The 17,868-nt window shown below is 37.4% G+C and overlaps 3 protein-coding genes across 3 annotated transcripts; all 3 read left to right on the top strand.

The window, feature by feature from the left end:
• The first annotated feature begins 1,094 nt into the window (after nucleotides 1-1,094).
• LOC117322261 lies at nucleotides 1,095-3,197 on the top strand. The gene is made up of 5 exons (XM_033877064.1): nucleotides 1,095-1,632; nucleotides 1,764-1,860; nucleotides 2,042-2,189; nucleotides 2,337-2,626; nucleotides 2,855-3,197. Exons 1-4 carry the CDS (start codon nucleotides 1,550-1,552, stop codon nucleotides 2,624-2,626), a joined length of 618 nt encoding a protein of 205 aa, XP_033732955.1. The 5' UTR covers nucleotides 1,095-1,549; the 3' UTR covers nucleotides 2,855-3,197.
• A 2,042-nt stretch (nucleotides 3,198-5,239) lies between these two features.
• On the top strand, nucleotides 5,240-6,722 carry LOC117322260. The gene is made up of 4 exons (XM_033877063.1): nucleotides 5,240-5,344; nucleotides 5,532-5,679; nucleotides 5,827-6,116; nucleotides 6,345-6,722. The coding sequence occupies exons 1-3, from the start codon at nucleotides 5,279-5,281 to the stop codon at nucleotides 6,114-6,116; spliced, it is 504 nt and encodes a 167-aa protein (XP_033732954.1). The 5' UTR covers nucleotides 5,240-5,278; the 3' UTR covers nucleotides 6,345-6,722.
• A 2,004-nt stretch (nucleotides 6,723-8,726) lies between these two features.
• LOC117322259 lies at nucleotides 8,727-10,232 on the top strand. Its single transcript, XM_033877062.1, has 4 exons — nucleotides 8,727-8,815; nucleotides 8,998-9,145; nucleotides 9,293-9,582; nucleotides 9,811-10,232. Exons 1-3 carry the CDS (start codon nucleotides 8,750-8,752, stop codon nucleotides 9,580-9,582), a joined length of 504 nt encoding a protein of 167 aa, XP_033732953.1. The 5' UTR covers nucleotides 8,727-8,749; the 3' UTR covers nucleotides 9,811-10,232.
• Nucleotides 10,233-17,868: the final 7,636 nt, after the last annotated feature.

Below are 17,868 nucleotides of genomic sequence, written 5' to 3'. Positions count from 1 at the left end.
ACTTTTCATATTTGTTAATGTTTTAGTAGCTTCTTCAATAGATATCAACCCTTCTAATTTACTGGAGTCAAGGTTATTAAGTTTTGGAATATTTTCAAAATCAAGAAAGGTTTCAATATTAACATCTACTAAATTGTCATTAGAATCATACAAGTTTTCATAAAAACACTTAATTTCATTCAAGATATCTTCCTGCTTTGTGACCCAATTGCAGTAGGTTATGTTAGTGAGATAGGTCTGTAGTTTTCAGGATTGAATTTTTGCCCCCCCCCCCCCCCTTTCTAGTGGACTAGATGTTTGATGTCTTTGAATTTTGATTTTATTTCAGGGTCACCCAATTTTTTTTGATTTTGTATAAAGTAAATGCCACAAGGAAGCCGAATATATTGAGCATTACGAAAATTGTAGTCCTTCTCACGGTGAAATGTATTTGGACTTACAGACCGATGAAAACCCATATATAAAACACAGGATATTAATTACAGTGTTAATTAAGTCTTCAGTCTTAGTGCGACCCTAAGGCGCTATATGATTCACATACAAATGGAGCAGTGGTTAGTAGATGATATAATGCAAAAACAGGACAGAAAATAATCGTCAGGGGTGCCGTTTGTTTACACCGGAAGTATCACTCGCGGGAAACATTCGGTGAGAATGACAAAATTTGATATTCAGTAAATAATGTTGTATTCAGCAACAATTTCGATAATTCAAGGATCTGTTGGTTTTCAAAAACGAAAATGACACGGTGTGTTACATTGGTTACCACAGAAATCCAGCAAAACTTAACAAAAAGTGCCCAACTTTGCAGGCGTCATCGGAAGACAACCATCTCTTGCGCATGCGCAGTTCTCCCCCCTCCCCCGCCCTCTTTAATAGCCTGTATCCACACTCTGTGCCACCGATATTATAATTTGCATCAGGCTTCATTACGTGTTGTTTAATGTACCTGGAAAAGGCGAACACAATTTAAACAAACGCCCACTGAACGTGTACGCTGACAGTAAAGTGGTTTCCCTCGTAAATATATTTATTTTGTTATATAAATCAAGCCGTTAAATGCCGTTTGCGTGGATGTTGTAATAGAATAAAAAAAGAAAAGAAAAAAATAAACAAACAAACAAACAAAAAAGTTTGACCAGCCGACGCTGGGGCTCGAACTAGCAACCAGGAAAGGTCCGGCTAACCTCAGCTTGTTAGGTGACATTGCATACTCTCTACTTTTACAATATCAACATACAATGAACATGATGAAAAGGAGACTTAATCATTTCCTTCAATAATTAACACAGCGACTATTTGCATTAAAAGGAAAGCCAATTAAAACTAAAATTAATCATCAAAAATATGCACGCATCCGTAGGCTTGCGTAGACGTTCTTCTATGCTCTGGACAGGAGACAATAGTATGACGTCATGATACTGATGACGAAAGGCTATTTGTGACGTCACGTTCTTGTTGCTTAGCTGCTTAGCAATATAGGCAAAGGCGGAGATGGTTAGTCTCTCCCCAAGTATCTACTTCTTATCTTAATCATTGGATTACCACAATGGATATCAAGATTTTCTTGATATTTATGGTAATTCTGAACGCCATGCAGCAAGGCCCTGCTGCTTATCGGGGCCTTACGTGGTAAGTTTGGACATTTTCTGTGATTTTTGTTTTTACATTGATTATATGCATGTACATCACGATGCATAGATGTATTTATGGTTAAATGTGTCGCAACATTTTACCTCAGCTTTGTCACTTTATTTGTGTAGCGTGGAGCCCGAGCCAGGATTCACCAAAAGAATGTTGTATTATTTCACCGCAAGAGAAATTGAGAAAGCATGCCCAACACCAGTAGACGTGATGTGGGTAAGAATTGCATTCAGATAATGATTCATGTTAAAATGCATTGTAATTTCAAATACGTGTAAATATATGGCTTCAAATGGCGCTTATGCGTTTCGTATGAAATTTATAGACGTACCTTATGCAAGGAACATCGGCTAGCTTAGTAGAATTCTCGAGGTTGATTTTAACTTTATTTGTTTAGAGAATCGGAAACGAGGTATTCTGTTCCCTTCTGTGCGGTATTACCTCACTGATGTTGGTTTACACGTACGTGTATGCGCCGTCGATTGGAATCCGCGCCAAGAAGAGATGGATAGCCATTGTTTCCATGTTCCAAGCATGGAGAACTCGTAAGTAATATTGATATTCGCCACCACTTACCCGGTTCCTTCGTTCATATGACAATGACGGTAAGATCCATTCGGCATGTATTATTTTACGATAATTTACTTGTTGTCACGTTTTGTATTTTTGAAAATATGTTTCTGTTTCTTCAGGCCGTTCCCTCTGCCGTTTCTGCGGAACTTCTCCATGTCAGGCCAAGCGAACATCCTGGAAGCGCTTCAGACCCCGTATCAAGAATGTGGCCAGTTTCGAGGAGCGATCCAATGCCATGAGGTTGTTCAGCCTCGGACTGGAGCTGTCCGTCGACCTGACAAAAGAACTTCCTCGGGATGAGCTGTACTGGGCTAGGAAATACTGCGATCAATTCGAGGAGGACCACATGGTTCTATTCCCGCTGTGCATCCAGCGTCAAATCAATGACTGGTACCCAGTGCCTTACTAGGTATGTACCATGTCCCTCACAAGTATACTCATTTGTCCCTCATTGGATAGGGAGCCCCCTTACGTACCCCGTCATCCGTTACTCACAAAATCATAACATGCACATCATTAAGTTCACTTATAACAATATGAAAACTGTATCATGTGACTAACCTATCCTGTTTACTGTACATGTACGTCAGTATTACGTCCAATCTGTTATTTAAATTTATAAATCATTTTCTTGCAGATTCTTGCAGTCTTTGGCGATGAGAAGAATGTCGATGATGGAACAGAAGTGGTGGTGGTGACGTCATCGATTTATGTGATACCGCCCTTTTGGTCGCAACCGCGTTTTTTGTTTTTTTGTTTTTGTTTTTGTTTTCATTTCTGATCAATGAGAAATAGTTGATGCCTTTCTGGACCTAGTGATATTCATATTGCTTTCGTAATTTTGGTCAGTTTTACCTTGTAAAATTAGTACTTTGCAGAGAGGAACATTGTATGAAGATAGCCAGCCGATTAAAACTATTCTATATTGGTCAGATACGTATTATATATATATGTGTGTTGTAACATCTGTATGGAACCCATTCACACGTAATATAATAAAATGTCTAAACCTAACTCCTCCTGTGTCCCTGTTGTTGTGTTTTTGCCGTCTCCTCCTCTGGCGATTGTGCTCGTTTTTTTCGTGTTCCTGTTACGTTTAAATGAATGGTATCACCTTTTTATTAAAAAACAAAACAACAAAAAAAACAAAACAAAAACAAAAACGAAGAAATAAACAAAAGAATTTATTGTGTATACTATAGTACAACGGATTTTAGTCTTGTTTACAAAGACATCAAGTGTTTAATCACTAAAAATAGCATTATCGCAAATAATGTCATGAGAGAGAGAAAAAGAGATGAAGTCGTTTCCTAAAATCGCTAAAATGCAAAACAAGATGTGTATATAGGTATTAATTAATTTGGGGGGATATATACTGACAGGAGGGCAGTCTTAAAATATTCAGCTGTTGGAATGAGAGTATGGTGGGATCTTTTTCCACACAGATATTGTACTGGAAAAATGATTGTTTATGACTATGGTTTTGCAGTATTATGTTAGTGAGATAGGTCAGTAGTTTTCAGGATTGAATCCCCCCCCCCCCCCCTTTCTAGTGGACTAGATGTTTGATGTCTTTGAATTTTGATTTTATTTCAGGGTCACCCGATTTTTTTTGATTTTGTATAAAGCAAATGCCACAAGGAAGCCGAATATATTGAGTATTACGAAAATTGTAGTCCTTCTCACGGTGAAATGTTTTTGGACTTACAGACCGGTGAAAACCCATATATAAAACACAGGATATTAATTACAGTGTTAATTAAGTCTTCAGTCTTAGTACGACCCTAAGACGCTATATGATTCACATACAAATGGAGCAGTGGTTAGTAGATGATATAATGCAAAAACAGGACAGAAAATAATCGTCAGGGGTGCCGTTTGTTTACACCGGAAGTAGCACTCGCGGGAAACATTCGGTGAGAATGACAAAATTTGATATTCAGTAAATAATGTTGTATTCAGCAACAATTTCGATAATTCAAGGATCTGTTGGTTTTCAAAAACGAAAAAGACACGGTGTGTTACATTGGTTACCACAGAAATCCAGCAAAACTTAACAAAAGTGCCCAACTTTGCAGGCGTCATCGGAAGACAACCATCTCTTGCGCATGCGCAGTTCTCCCCCCCTCTTTAATAGCCTGTATCCACACTCTGTGCCACCGATATTATAATTTGCATCAGGCTTCATTACGTGTTGTTTAATGTACCTGGAAAAGGCGAACACAATTTAAACAAACGCCCACTGAACGTGTACGCTGACAGTAAAGTGGTTTCCCTCGTAAATATATTTATTTTGTTATATAAATCAAGCCGTTAAATGCCGTTTGCGTGGATGTTGTAATAGAATAAAAAAAAAACCGAAATAAATAAACAAACAAACAAACACACAAACAAAAAAAGTTTGACCAGCCGACGCTGGGGCTCGAACTAGCAACCAGGAAAGGTCCGGCTAACCTCAGCTTGTTAGGTGACATTGCATACTCTCTACTTTTACAATATCAACATATAATGAACATGATGAAAAGGAGACTTAATCATTTCCTTCAATAATTAACACAGCGACTATTTGCATTAAAAGGAAAGCCAATTAAAACTAAAATTAATCATCAAAAATATGCACGCATCCGTAGGCTTGCGTAGACGTTCTTCTATGCTCTGGACAGGAGACAATAGTATGACGTCATGATACTGATGACGAAAGGCTATTTGTGACGTCACGTTCTTGTTGCTTAGCTGCTTAGCAATATAGGCAAAGGCGGAGATGGTTAGTCTCTCCCCAAGTATCTACTTCTTATCTTAATCATTGGATTACCACAATGGATATCAAGATTTTCTTGATATTTATGGTAATTCTGAACGCCATGCAGCAAGGCCCTGCTGCTTATCGGGGCCTTACGTGGTAAGTTTGGACATTTTCTGTGATTTTTGTTTTTACATTGATTATATGCATGTACATCACGATGCATAGATGTATTTATGGTTAAATGTGTCGCAACATTTTACCTCAACTTTGTCACTTTATTTGTGTAGCGTGGAGCCCGAGCCAGGATTCACCAAAAGAATGTTGTATTATTTCATCGCAAGAGAAATTGAGAAAGCATGCCCAACACCAGTAGACGTGATGTGGGTAAGAATTGCATTCAGATAATGATTCATGTTAAAATGCATTGTAATTTCAAATACGTGTAAATATATGGCTTCAAATGGCGCTTATGCGTTTCGTATGAAATTTATAGACGTACCTTAAGTTATGCAAGGAACATCGGCTAGCTTAGTAGAATTCTCGAGGTTGATTTTAACTTTATTTGTTTTAGAGAATCGGAAACGAGGTATTCTGTACCCTTCTGTGCGGTATTACCTCACTGATGCTGGTTTACACGTACGTGTATGCGCCGTCGATTGGAATCCGCGCCAAGAAGAGATGGATAGCCATTGTTTCCATGTTCCAAGCATGGAGAACTCGTAAGTAATATTGATATTCGCCACCACTTACCCGGTTCCTTCGTTCATATGACAATGACGGTAAGATCCATTCGGCATGTATTATTTTACGATAATTTACTTGTTGTCACGTTTTGTATTTTTGAAAATATGTTTCTGTTTCTTCAGGCCGTTCCCTCTGCCGTTTCTGCGGAACTTCTCCATGTCAGGCCAAGCGAACATCCTGGAAGCGCTTCAGACCCCGTATCAAGAATGTGGCCAGTTTCGAGGAGCGATCCAATGCCATGAGGTTGTTCAGCCTCGGACTGGAGCTGTCCGTCGACCTGACAAAAGAACTTCCTCGGGATGAGCTGTACTGGGCTAGGAAATACTGCGATCAATTCGAGGAGGACCACATGGTTCTATTCCCGCTGTGCATCCAGCGTCAAATCAATGACTGGTACCCAGTGCCTTACTAGGTATGTACCATGTCCCTCACAAGTATACTCATTTGTCCCTCATTGGATAGGGAGCCCCCTTACGTACCCCGTCATCCGTTACTCACAAAATCATAACATGCACATCATTAAGTTCACTTATAACAATATGAAAACTGTATCATGTGACTAACCTATCCTGTTTACTGTACATGTACGTCAGTATTACGTCCAATCTGTTATTTAAATTTATAAATCATTTTCTTGCAGATTCTTGCAGTCTTTGGCGATGAGAAGAATGTCGATGATGGAACAGAAGTGGTGGTGGTGACGTCATCGATTTATGTGATACCGCCCTTTTGGTCGCAACCCGCGTTTTTTGTTTTTTTGTTTTTGTTTTTGTTTTCATTTCTGATCAATGAGAAATAGTTGATGCCTTTCTGGACCTAGTGATATTCATATTGCTTTCGTAATTTTGGTCAGTTTTACCTTGTAAAATTAGTACTTTGCAGAGAGGAACATTGTATGAAGATAGCCAGCCGATTAAAACTATTCTATATTGGTCAGATACGTATTATATATATATGTGTGTTGTAACATCTGTATGGAACCCATTCACACGTAATATAATAAAATGTCTAAACCTAACTCCTCCTGTGTCCCTGTTGTTGTGTTTTTGCCGTCTCCTCCTCTGGCGATTGTGCTCGTTTTTTTCGTGTTCCTGTTACGTTTAAATGAATGGTATCACCTTTTTATTAAAAAACAAAACAACAAAAAAAACAAAACAAAAACAAAAACGAAGAAATAAACAAAAGAATTTATTGTGTATACTATAGTACAACGGATTTTAGTCTTGTTTACAAAGACATCAAGTGTTTAATCACTAAAAATAGCATTATCGCAAATAATGTCATGAGAGAGAGAAAAAGAGATGAAGTCGTTTCCTAAAATCGCTAAAATGCAAAACAAGATGTGTATATAGGTATTAATTAATTTGGGGGGATATATACTGACAGGAGGGCAGTCTTAAAATATTCAGCTGTTGGAATGAGAGTATGGTGGGATCTTTTTCCACACAGATATTGTACTGGAAAAATGATTGTTTATGACTATGGTTTTGCAGTATTATGTTAGTGAGATAGGTCAGTAGTTTTCAGGATTGAATCCCCCCCCCCCTTTCTAGTGGACTAGATGTTTGATGTCTTTGAATTTTGATTTTATTTCAGGGTCACCCGATTTTTTTGATTTTGTATAAAGCAAATGCCACAAGGAAGCCGAATATATTGAGTATTACGAAAATTGTAGTCCTTCTCACGGTGAAATGTTTTTGGACTTACAGACCGGTGAAAACCCATATATAAAACACAGGATATTAATTACAGTGTTAATTAAGTCTTCAGTCTTAGTACGACCCTAAGACGCTATATGATTCACATACAAATGGAGCAGTGGTTAGTAGATGATATAATGCAAAAACAGGACAGAAAATAATCGTCAGGGGTGCCGTTTGTTTACACCGGAAGTATCACTCGCGGGAAACATTCGGTGAGAATGACAAAATTTGATATTCAGTAAATAATGTTGTATTCAGCAAAATTTCGATAATTCAAGGATCTGTTGGTTTTCAAAAACGAAAATGACACGGTGTGTTACATTGGTTACCACAGAAATCCAGCAAAACTTAACAAAAAGTGCCCAACTTTGCAGGCGTCATCGGAAGACAACCATCTCTTGCGCATGCGCAGTTCTCTCCCCCCCCCCCCGCCCTCTTTAATAGCCTTTGTCCACACTCTGTGCCACCGATATTATAATTTGCATCAGGCTTCATTACGTGTTGTTTAATGTACCTGGAAAAGGCGAACACAATTTAAACAAACGCCCACTGAACGTGTACGCTGACAGTAAAGTGGTTTCCCTCGAAAATATATTTATTTTGTTATATAAATCAAGCCGTTAAATGCCGTTTGCGTGGATGTTGTAATAGAATAAAAAAAAAAAAAAAAAAAAAAAAAAGTTTGACCAGCCGACGCTGGGGCTCGAACTAGCAACCAGGAAAGGTCCGGCTAACCTCAGCTTGTTAGGTGACATTGCATACTCTCTACTTTTACAATATCAACATACAATGAACATGATGAAAAGGAGACTTAATCATTTCCTTCAATAATTAACACAGCGACTATTTGCATTAAAAGGAAAGCCAATTAAAACTAAAATTAATCATCAAAAATATGCACGCATCCGTAGGCTTGCGTAGACGTTCTTCTATGCTCTGGACAGGAGACAATAGTATGACGTCATGATACTGATGACGAAAGGCTATTTGTGACGTCACGTTCTTGTTGCTTAGCTGCTTAGCAATATAGGCAAAGGCGGAGATGGTTAGTCTCTCCCCAAGTATCTACTTCTTATCTTAATCATTGGATTACCACAATGGATATCAAGATTTTCTTGATATTTATGGTAATTCTGAACGCCATGCAGCAAGGCCCTGCTGCTTATCGGGACCTTACGTGGTAAGTTTGGACATTTTCTGTGATTTTTGTTTTTACATTGATTATATGCATGTACATCATGATGCATAGATGTATTTATGGTTAAATGTGTCGCAACATTTTACCTCAGCTTTGTCACTTTATTTGTGTAGCGTGGAGCCCGAGCCAGGATTCACCAAAAGAATGTTGTATTATTTCACCGCAAGAGAAATTGAGAAAGCATGCCCAACACCAGTAGACGTGATGTGGGTAAGAATTGCATTCAGATAATGATTCATGTTAAAATGCATTGTAATTTCAAATACGTGTAAATATATGGCTTCAAATGGCGCTTATGCGTTTCGTATGAAATTTATAGACGTACCTTATGCAAGGAACATCGGCTAGCTTAGTAGAATTCTCGAGGTTGATTTTAACTTTATTTGTTTAAGAGAATCGGAAACGAGGTATTCTGTTCCCTTCTGTGCGGGATTACCTCACTGATGTTGGTTTACACGTACGTGTATGCGCCGTCGATTGGAATCCGCGCCAAGAAGAGATGGATAGCCATTGTTACCATGTTCCAAGCATGGAGAACTCGTAAGTAATATTGATATTCGCCACCACTTACCCAGTTCCTTCGTTCATATGACAATGACGGTAAGATCCATTCGGCATGTATTATTTTACGATAATTTACTTGTTGTCACGTTTTGTATTTTTGAAAATATGTTTCTGTTTCTTCAGGCCGTTCCCTCTGCCGTTTCTGCGGAACTTCTCCATGTCAGGCCAAGCGAACATCCTGGAAGCGCTTCAGACCCCGTATCAAGAATGTGGCCAGTTTCGAGGAGCGATCCAATGCCATGAGGTTGTTCAGCCTCGGACTGGAGCTGTCCGTCGACCTGACAAAAGAACTTCCTCGGGATGAGCTGTACTGGGCTAGGAAATACTGCGATCAGTTCGAGGAGGACCACATGGTTCTATTCCCGCTGTGCATCCAGCGTCAAATCAATGACTGGTACCCAGTGCCTTACTAGGTATGTACCCTGTCCCTCACAAGTATACTCATTTGTCCCTCAATGGATAGGGAGCCCCCTTACGTACACCGTCATCCGTTACACACAAAATCATAACATGCACATCATTAAGTTCACTTATAACAATATGAAAACTGTATCATGTGACTAACCTCTCCTGTTTACTGCACATGTACGTCAGTATTACGTCCAATCTGTTATTTAAATTTATAAATCATATTCTTGCAGATTCTTGCAGTCTTTGGCGATGAGAAGAATGTCGATGATGGAACAGAAGTGGTGGTGGTGACGTCATCGATTTATGTGATACCGCCCTTTTGGTCGCAACCGCGTTTTTTGTCTTTTTGTTTTTGTTTTTGTTTTCATTTCTGATTAATGAGAAATAGTTGATGCCTTTCTGGACCTAGTGATATTTATGTTGCTTTAGTAACAGTTTCACCTTGTAAAATTGGTACTTTGCAGAGAGGAACATTGTACGCAGATGGGAAGCCGATTAAAACTATTCTATATTGGGCAGCTACGTTTATATACATGTATATATATATATGTTGTAACATTTGTTTGGAACCCATTCACAGGTAGTACAATAATAAAATGTCTTAACCTAACTTTTGCCGTCTCCTCCTGTGTCCCTGTTGTTGTGTGTTTGGCGTCTCCTCCTCTGGCGATTGTTGCTCGTTTCTTTCGTGTTCCTGTTACGTTTAAATGAATGGTATCGTCTTTTTATTAAAAACCCCCCCAAAAAACAAAAAAAACGAAGAAATAAACAAAAGAATTTATTGTGTATACTATAATACAACGGATTTTAGTCTTGTTTACAAAGACATCAAGTGTTTAACCACTAAAAATAGCATTATAGCTTATTTGCACTAAGTAATTAGGTCAAATAATAAAACATCAATATAAATAACAATAAATAAAGAGATTTAATATCACAAATATCATTATCTTTATTCAAGCGCTTCATCGCGCTATCACAATTTCAGTGATAGGTGTCCACTGCTGACTAGTATGTTCGGAATTAGATACAGCTGTTTGGTAGAAGTAGGCTTTATGGCTATTCCAACAAACCTACATTTTGATTAGTTTCATCGATTTTGGATAGAATCGTGGTTTTTTCCTTCCTTTAAATGTCGACAGTTCTCTCATGGGCGTGCATACATTGAAACCCCAATTGGAATAGTGAATGTGATCATTGCGTGTCTCGAGCTGAAGAAAAAGGGGTTAGCTGTAAATTTGCAAGCAAACACTATTTACGTATATAGTCGAACCCGGTTATATTGAAATCCTCAGGGAAAGGATTAATACTTCAAAACCGGTTTTCAATATAACCAGGCCCAACATGTGGCCAATATATTTTAGGACACCGTTACGTCAAACAACACAATATTGTTTAATCAACATTTTATTTAGTCACAACATGTTTTAACAGTTTCTTACAAAGAAAGTTACTTTGGTTTGAAGAAGTCTTCCACTGTTGTTTGTTATTGTTTATTTCTTTTAACGTTGGCTATATATGGATCAAGCTGGTGAATATACGTGAAAATAGTTTCCGGTACATCGCACAGGGGCTTGGCACGATTTTCCAAATGATAGTCCATATAGATACATATGTATATATTATAGTGACCTTGTGACATTGTCACTATAATACACAGATATATATATATGGACTAGCATTTGGAAAATTGTGCCAAGTCCCTGTGGTACATCCGCGTTACTCTGCACGTACCGTCTGTAATCCGTCCCGTGCGACAGCGCTAGTTGCTGTTTCACGAAACGCTTCATGATCATCGTCAATATCACAGGCGCTTGCATAGAAAATGTGATTTTCATTTTTTTTTTATTTGACAGTGGTAATACCGTATGTGTAATCTGTTAAGCACAAGGCCGGAAACTCCGTCACGAGCGAAACGGCAACCAATCTCACTTCAATTGACTAAAAAACACATTTATTCACAATGACACGGTGCACACTATATGCGACCGTCATCAGGAAACATTCATCTTTAACTTACCGTGTCACTTAATACGAATTTTACATCCAAAACACAATAATCCGTGAAAACATCGCCGAATTCCTCGCTCAGAACGCCATTTTTCAAACGGCTCCCTCAGCCTGTCCAGATTCTTCATTTACATACGGGGTTGAAAGGTTATGCGATTATATAATCGTCAGTCGTCGGGTGCACCTTTGGGGGTCATCTCCGCATGCATTTTGTCCGGAAAACGCTTCGGCTCGCTGAAGAGTTTCGTCAATGAATGATGCTTTATAATCATAAATTATTTATCATTTTGAACGTGAGAGTACCATGCACCGTATATGACAGTACACAGGAAAAGCAAACGAAGTCAAGAATGCCTATTCTGCAATCACGTTCACGTAGTAGGCCTAGACATTTTATACTTGAAAATAAAAAAAAAAAATAAAAAAAAATAAACGGGAAATGGATTCGCATACTTTTGTCACAAAGGTAGAACAAAATGCTTATTTATAGATTTACTTTTGTCAGTTTACTGAAATCTGGACGAACAAAAAGAAAAGTGAATCACGAATAAGACTGTCATCAGGTTACCGGAACGTATACATGTGTACCTCATGTCGTCGTCAAATAAGAAGATCATACTTCAGACCTGCCAAACGATTTGTCCGTTGTGATCGATGATCCATCTTCAATTTATTTTCATTTCCCACAATGTTAGATTTAATGTTTGCCAGAAATTCTTCGAGTTCAATCAAAATTTTATGAGTACATACAAGACTCGGGACTTACTTTATATCCGCCAGTGACAATGTCAAAGAGTTTAACGCATTGTAAAGTATTCTTCGTAATACTGATTATCTATGCAATTCCACTTTACATCGCATATATAATATTTAAGTTACTGATGAATTATCTGATTAATTGAGTGTGTAAACATCCAACACTACTCTAATAATGATGATCAAACTGGCTGAAGTGCTTACAGAATAAAGAAACTGAATTTAAATGAGAAAGAAAAGAGAATACTTGAGGGGTAGTAGTAGTTATTTTGTGTCAACGCCAGAATTTTATAGTATTTAGGGCTAACGCCAGAACACCCAGAATAACCTCTTATTCTTACCGATACATGTATTGTGTGTGGTCTATATATTTTTAACTAGTCATGTAGTGGTCCATTTTTTTTTAAATTGAAGATAGGCATAACCCTAAAGAGATGGCAAGTTCAATAAAAAAACAAAATATCAAACAACTATCAGCTATGACCCCATCCAATAAACTTCGAAAAATTTCAACTGATACTGCTAGTTCATGGTATACTTGATAATGCCCCGGTCCTGTCTTGAACAAGTTACTGAGCACCGTTACATGCAATCTTTCGATTTCAAAACGAAGTTCAACAACTACCGAAATGATGCAGTTGAAGAAAAGAAAAGGACGATCTCATCGCTGGCATTAAAACATGCTATCTTATTAGTCCGTGATCTTGCAAACAACGTCCTGTACATGCACATGTAAAATAAAGTATGCCGAGATGACCCCAAAAAGTGCACCTGGCGGCAGCCGATTATACAATCACATGACCTTTCAACTTCGTATGTAAATGAAGACTCTGGACAGGCTGAGGGAGCCGTTTGAAAAATGGCGTTCAGAGCGAGAAATTCGGCGATGTTTTCACGGATTATTGTGTTTTGGATGTAACAATTCGTATTGAGTGACACGGTAGGTTAAAGATGAATGTTTTCTGATGACGGTCGCATATAGTGTGCACCGTGTCAGTTTGAATAAATGTGTTTTATAGTCGATTGGAGTGAGATGGGGTGCCGTTTCGCTCATGACGGAGTTTCCGGCCTTCCGTATTACACAGTACACATACCACTGATATCATTTTTTTAAATTCTCATTTTCTATGCAAGCGCCTGTGGTCAATATCACTCTCATGGCTACTGTCCTGGTTAACGTCGGTATCTATCAAATCCCTGAGAATGTCCTCGTCATTTGTGAATGTCTTGCGCGATGTTAACTGAGAGTCAATTTCGATGTATTCCGTAAGAGGTGTGTCCATCAAAACTCGTTTCAAGTCACTCAATGGCATGTCATCCAGAATGTCGTCTGATTGGTCGATTTCGATAATGACCTCTGCGGGGTCAGACTTAAACCCCGCCTTTCCAAAACAAGTCTGAATCGTAGTACAAGTAACAAGTCCACATGCACGATAAATCCAGTTTATCGCCGAAGCTAAATCGACGACAAATTCATGTTTTTTTGTCCATTGCTTTGAGCTTAGCCTGAATCAAAAGTTTGCGATAAAACACCTTGAATGTGTTTATGAAGCCCTGATCCATGGGCTGGAGGAATGAAGTAGCGAATTTTACGAACAAAAGTACTTTCCTGTTTTCACGCGCGAATTTTCTGTCTATATTACGAACCCAAGACATGTATATTTCAGAGGTCATCCGGGCTCTCTTATTATGTGTATAAGTCAGTGTAATTGTTTCTGTGTTAGTTCATGTAAATATGATACATTTATTTATATTGTTAAAGATTTCTTCACAGAAACACAGTGTTAAAGTACAATAAATCAAACATAAATTGCAAATCTGATTGTGAACTTATAGGATTATGTGATCTTAAGAAAATCACACTTACAGTGTAAGAATTTGTGGAAATACAAACTGGGAATTATTATATGCCTGTCAATGACCAGTCATATTATGGTATACCCTCGGCTGTCCGTTCATAGGGCCGGCTGTTTACTTTTCCTTGTTAGTGCTTACAACACTTCAGGTGTCTACATGCACGTAAACAAGATTTAATTCAACCCAGGTTCCAAAATATTCAGTTTATTACACAAGAACCTTCAAGATGAGACATACAGCCACACAGTAGTAAGAACAGGTACACATACAGTACCTTCAGCTTTAAACAATGTTCCACCATACTAACGTATACTGTTCGTAAATGTAAATCAACTTAGAGTTTTACTTTAGGTCTCATGTCCGAAATTGAGTTGTGCTCAAACGGAGACGTCAGTAGGGCCCTCCATTCATGAAGCTATTGGAACACTTCCTGCTCAATAACCAAGAGGCCAAGGGACTTGGTATTGGGTCTGTGGCATGCTTGGGTGAAGGGCTACAAAGTTTGTTCAAATAAATGACCTTGACCTTCATTCAAGGTCACATTGGTCAAATAGGCTATAATCTTCAAATGACTCCTTCTCAATAACCAAGAGGCCCAGGGACTTGGTATTTGGTCTGTAGCATGCCGGGGTGAAGAGCTACACAGTTTGTTCAAATAAATGACATTGACCTTCATTCAAGGTCACATTGGTCAAAAGGCTACAATCTTCAAACAATTTCTTCTCAATAACCAAGAGGCCAAGGGACTTGCTATTGGGCCTGTAGCTTGCTAGGGTGAAGGACTACAAAGTTTGTTCAAATAAATGACCTTGATCTTCATTAAAGGTCACATGGGTCAAATAGGCTATAATCTTCAAACGACTTCTTCTCAATAACCAAGAGGCCCAGGGACTTGGTATTTGGTCTGTAGCATGCCGGGGTGAAAAGCTACAAAGTTTGTTCAAATAAATTACATTGACCTTCATTTAAGGTCACATTGGTCAAATAGGCTACAATCTTCAAACAACTTCTTCTCAATAACCAAGAGGCCAAGAGACTTGTTATTGGGCCTGTAGCTTGCTGGGGTGAAGGGCTACAAAGTTTGTTCAAATAAATGACCTTGATTTTTATTAAAGGTCACATGGGTCAAATAGGCTATAATCTTCAAACGACTTCTTCTCAATAACCAAGAGGCCCAGGGACTTGATGTTGGGCCTGTAGCATGCTTGGGTGAAAGGCTAAACAATTTGTTCAAATAAATGGCCTTGATCTTCATTCAAGGTCGCATGGGTGAAATCGGCTTAAATCTGTAAACAATAATTTTGCGATAGCCAAGAGTGTCCGAGACCTGATATTAGGCCAATAGAATGCAGAAATGAAGGACTAGAAAATGTATTAATATGACAAACATAGCTTACTACGATATTTGAATAAAGAGGTAATCAGCGTAGTATCCGTAGAAATGACCTCAATCAACTTCAAAGTTGCTGTAGAGCCAGGTGAGTGATACAGGCCCATTGGGCCTCTTGATCCGTATAGACATACTGGTACAATGTTATTCTGTATATCATACTGATACAATGTTATTCTGTATAGTCATACTGGTACAATGTTATTCTGTATATCATACTGATACAATGTTATTCTGTATATCATACTGGTACAATGTTATTCTGTATATCATACTGGTACAATGTTATTATGCATATCATACTGGTACAATGTTATTCTGTATAGTCATACTGGTGCAATGTTATTCTGTATAGTCATACTGGTACAATGTTATTCTGTATATCATACTGGTACAATGTTATTCTGTATAGTCATACTGGTACAATGTTATTCTGTATATCATACTGGTACAATGTTATTCTGTATATCATACTGGTACAATGTTATTCTGTATAGTCATACTAGTACAATGTTATTCTGTATATCATACCGGTACAATGTTATTCTGTATAGTCATACTGGTGCAATGTTATTCTGTATAGTCATACTGGTACAATGTTATTCTGTATATCATACTGGTACAATGTTACTCTGTATAGTCATACTGGTACAATGTTATTCTGTATAGTCATACTAGTACAATGTTATTCTGTATATCATACCGGTACAATGTTATTCTGTATATCATACTGATACAATGTTATTCTGTATAGTCATACTGGTACAATGTTATTCTGTATATCATACTGGTACAATGTTATTATGTATAACATACTGGTACAATGTTATTCTGTATATCATACTGGTACAATGTTATTATGTATAGTCATACTGGTACAATGTTATTCTGTATATCATACTGGTACAATGTTATTCTGTATATCATACTGGTACAATGTTATTCTGTATAGTCATACTGGTACAATGTTATTCTGTATATCATACTGGTACAATGTTATTCTGTATAGTCATACTGGTACAATGTTATTCTGTATATCATATTGGTACAATGTTATTCTGTATATCATACTGGTACAATGTTATTCTGTATAACATACTGGTACAATGTTATTCTGTATAGTCATACTGGTACAATGTTATTCTGTATATCATACTGGTACAATGTTATTCTGTATAGTCATACTGGTACAATGTTATTCTGTATATCATACTGGTACAAAGTTATTCTGTATAGTCATACTGGTACAATGTTATTCTGTATATCATACTGGTACAATGTTATTATGTATAGCATACTGGTACAATGTTATTCTGTATATCATACTGGTACAATGTTATTCTGTATATCATACTGATACAATGTTATTCTGTATAGTCATACTGGTACAATGTTATTCTGTATATCATACTGGTACAATGTTATTCTGTATATCATACTGGTACAATGTTATTATGTATATCATCCTGGTACAATGCTATTCTGTATAGTCATACTGGTACAATGTTATTCTGTATATCATACTGGTACAATGTTATTCTGTATATCATACCGGTACAATGTTATTCTGTATATCATACCGGTACAATGTTATTCTGTATATCATACCGGTACAATGTTATTCTGTATATCATACCGGTACAATGTTATTCTGTATATCATACCGGTACAATGTTATTCTGTATATCATACCGGTACAATGTTATTCTGTATATCATACCGGTACAATGTTATTCTGCCTATCATACCGGTACAATGTTATTCTGTATATCATACCGGTACAATGTTATTCTGTATATCATACCGGTACAATGTTATTCTGTATATCATACCGGTACAATGTTATTCTGTATATCATACTGGTACAATGTTATTCTGTATATCATACCGGTACAATGTTATTCTGTATATCATACTGGTACAATGTTATTCTGTATATCATACCGGTACAATGTTATTCTGTATATCATACCGGTACAATGTTATTCTGTATATCATACTGGTACAATGTTATTCTGTATATCATACTGGTACAATGTTATTCTGTATAGTCATACTGGTACAATGTTATTCTGTATATCATACCGGTACAATGTTATTCTGTATATCATACCGGTACAATGTTATTCTGTATATCATACCGGTACAATGTTATTCTGTATATCATACTGGTACAATGTTATTCTGTATAGTCATGCTGGTACAATGTTATTATGTATATCATACTGGTACAATGTTATTCTGTATATCATACTGGTACAATGTTATTATGTAT

The sequence above is a fragment of the Pecten maximus genome, chromosome 2 (genome assembly GCF_902652985.1).
Source record: "Pecten maximus chromosome 2, xPecMax1.1, whole genome shotgun sequence".
In the NCBI taxonomy this organism is placed as follows: Eukaryota; Metazoa; Mollusca; class Bivalvia; order Pectinida; family Pectinidae; genus Pecten; species Pecten maximus.
The sequence above is the reverse complement of the archived record's forward strand: the minus strand, read 5'-3'. Positions and strand labels throughout refer to the sequence as shown.

Excerpts from the sequence above, each read along its gene's own strand:
- LOC117322261 (XM_033877064.1), top strand. The coding sequence starts at position 1,550 with ATGGATATCAAGATTTTCTTGATATTTATGGTAATTCTGAACGCCATG. Across the intron at positions 1,633-1,763 it reads GCTTATCGGGGCCTTACGTG|CGTGGAGCCCGAGCCAGGAT; the intron begins GTAAGTTTGGAC and ends TTATTTGTGTAG. Across the intron at positions 2,190-2,336 it reads GTTCCAAGCATGGAGAACTC|GCCGTTCCCTCTGCCGTTTC; the intron begins GTAAGTAATATT and ends CTGTTTCTTCAG.
- LOC117322260 (XM_033877063.1), top strand. The coding sequence starts at position 5,279 with ATGTTGTATTATTTCATCGCAAGAGAAATTGAGAAAGCATGCCCAACA. Across the intron at positions 5,345-5,531 it reads CACCAGTAGACGTGATGTGG|AGAATCGGAAACGAGGTATT; the intron begins GTAAGAATTGCA and ends TATTTGTTTTAG. Across the intron at positions 5,680-5,826 it reads GTTCCAAGCATGGAGAACTC|GCCGTTCCCTCTGCCGTTTC; the intron begins GTAAGTAATATT and ends CTGTTTCTTCAG.
- LOC117322259 (XM_033877062.1), top strand. The coding sequence starts at position 8,750 with ATGTTGTATTATTTCACCGCAAGAGAAATTGAGAAAGCATGCCCAACA. Across the intron at positions 8,816-8,997 it reads CACCAGTAGACGTGATGTGG|AGAATCGGAAACGAGGTATT; the intron begins GTAAGAATTGCA and ends TATTTGTTTAAG. Across the intron at positions 9,146-9,292 it reads GTTCCAAGCATGGAGAACTC|GCCGTTCCCTCTGCCGTTTC; the intron begins GTAAGTAATATT and ends CTGTTTCTTCAG.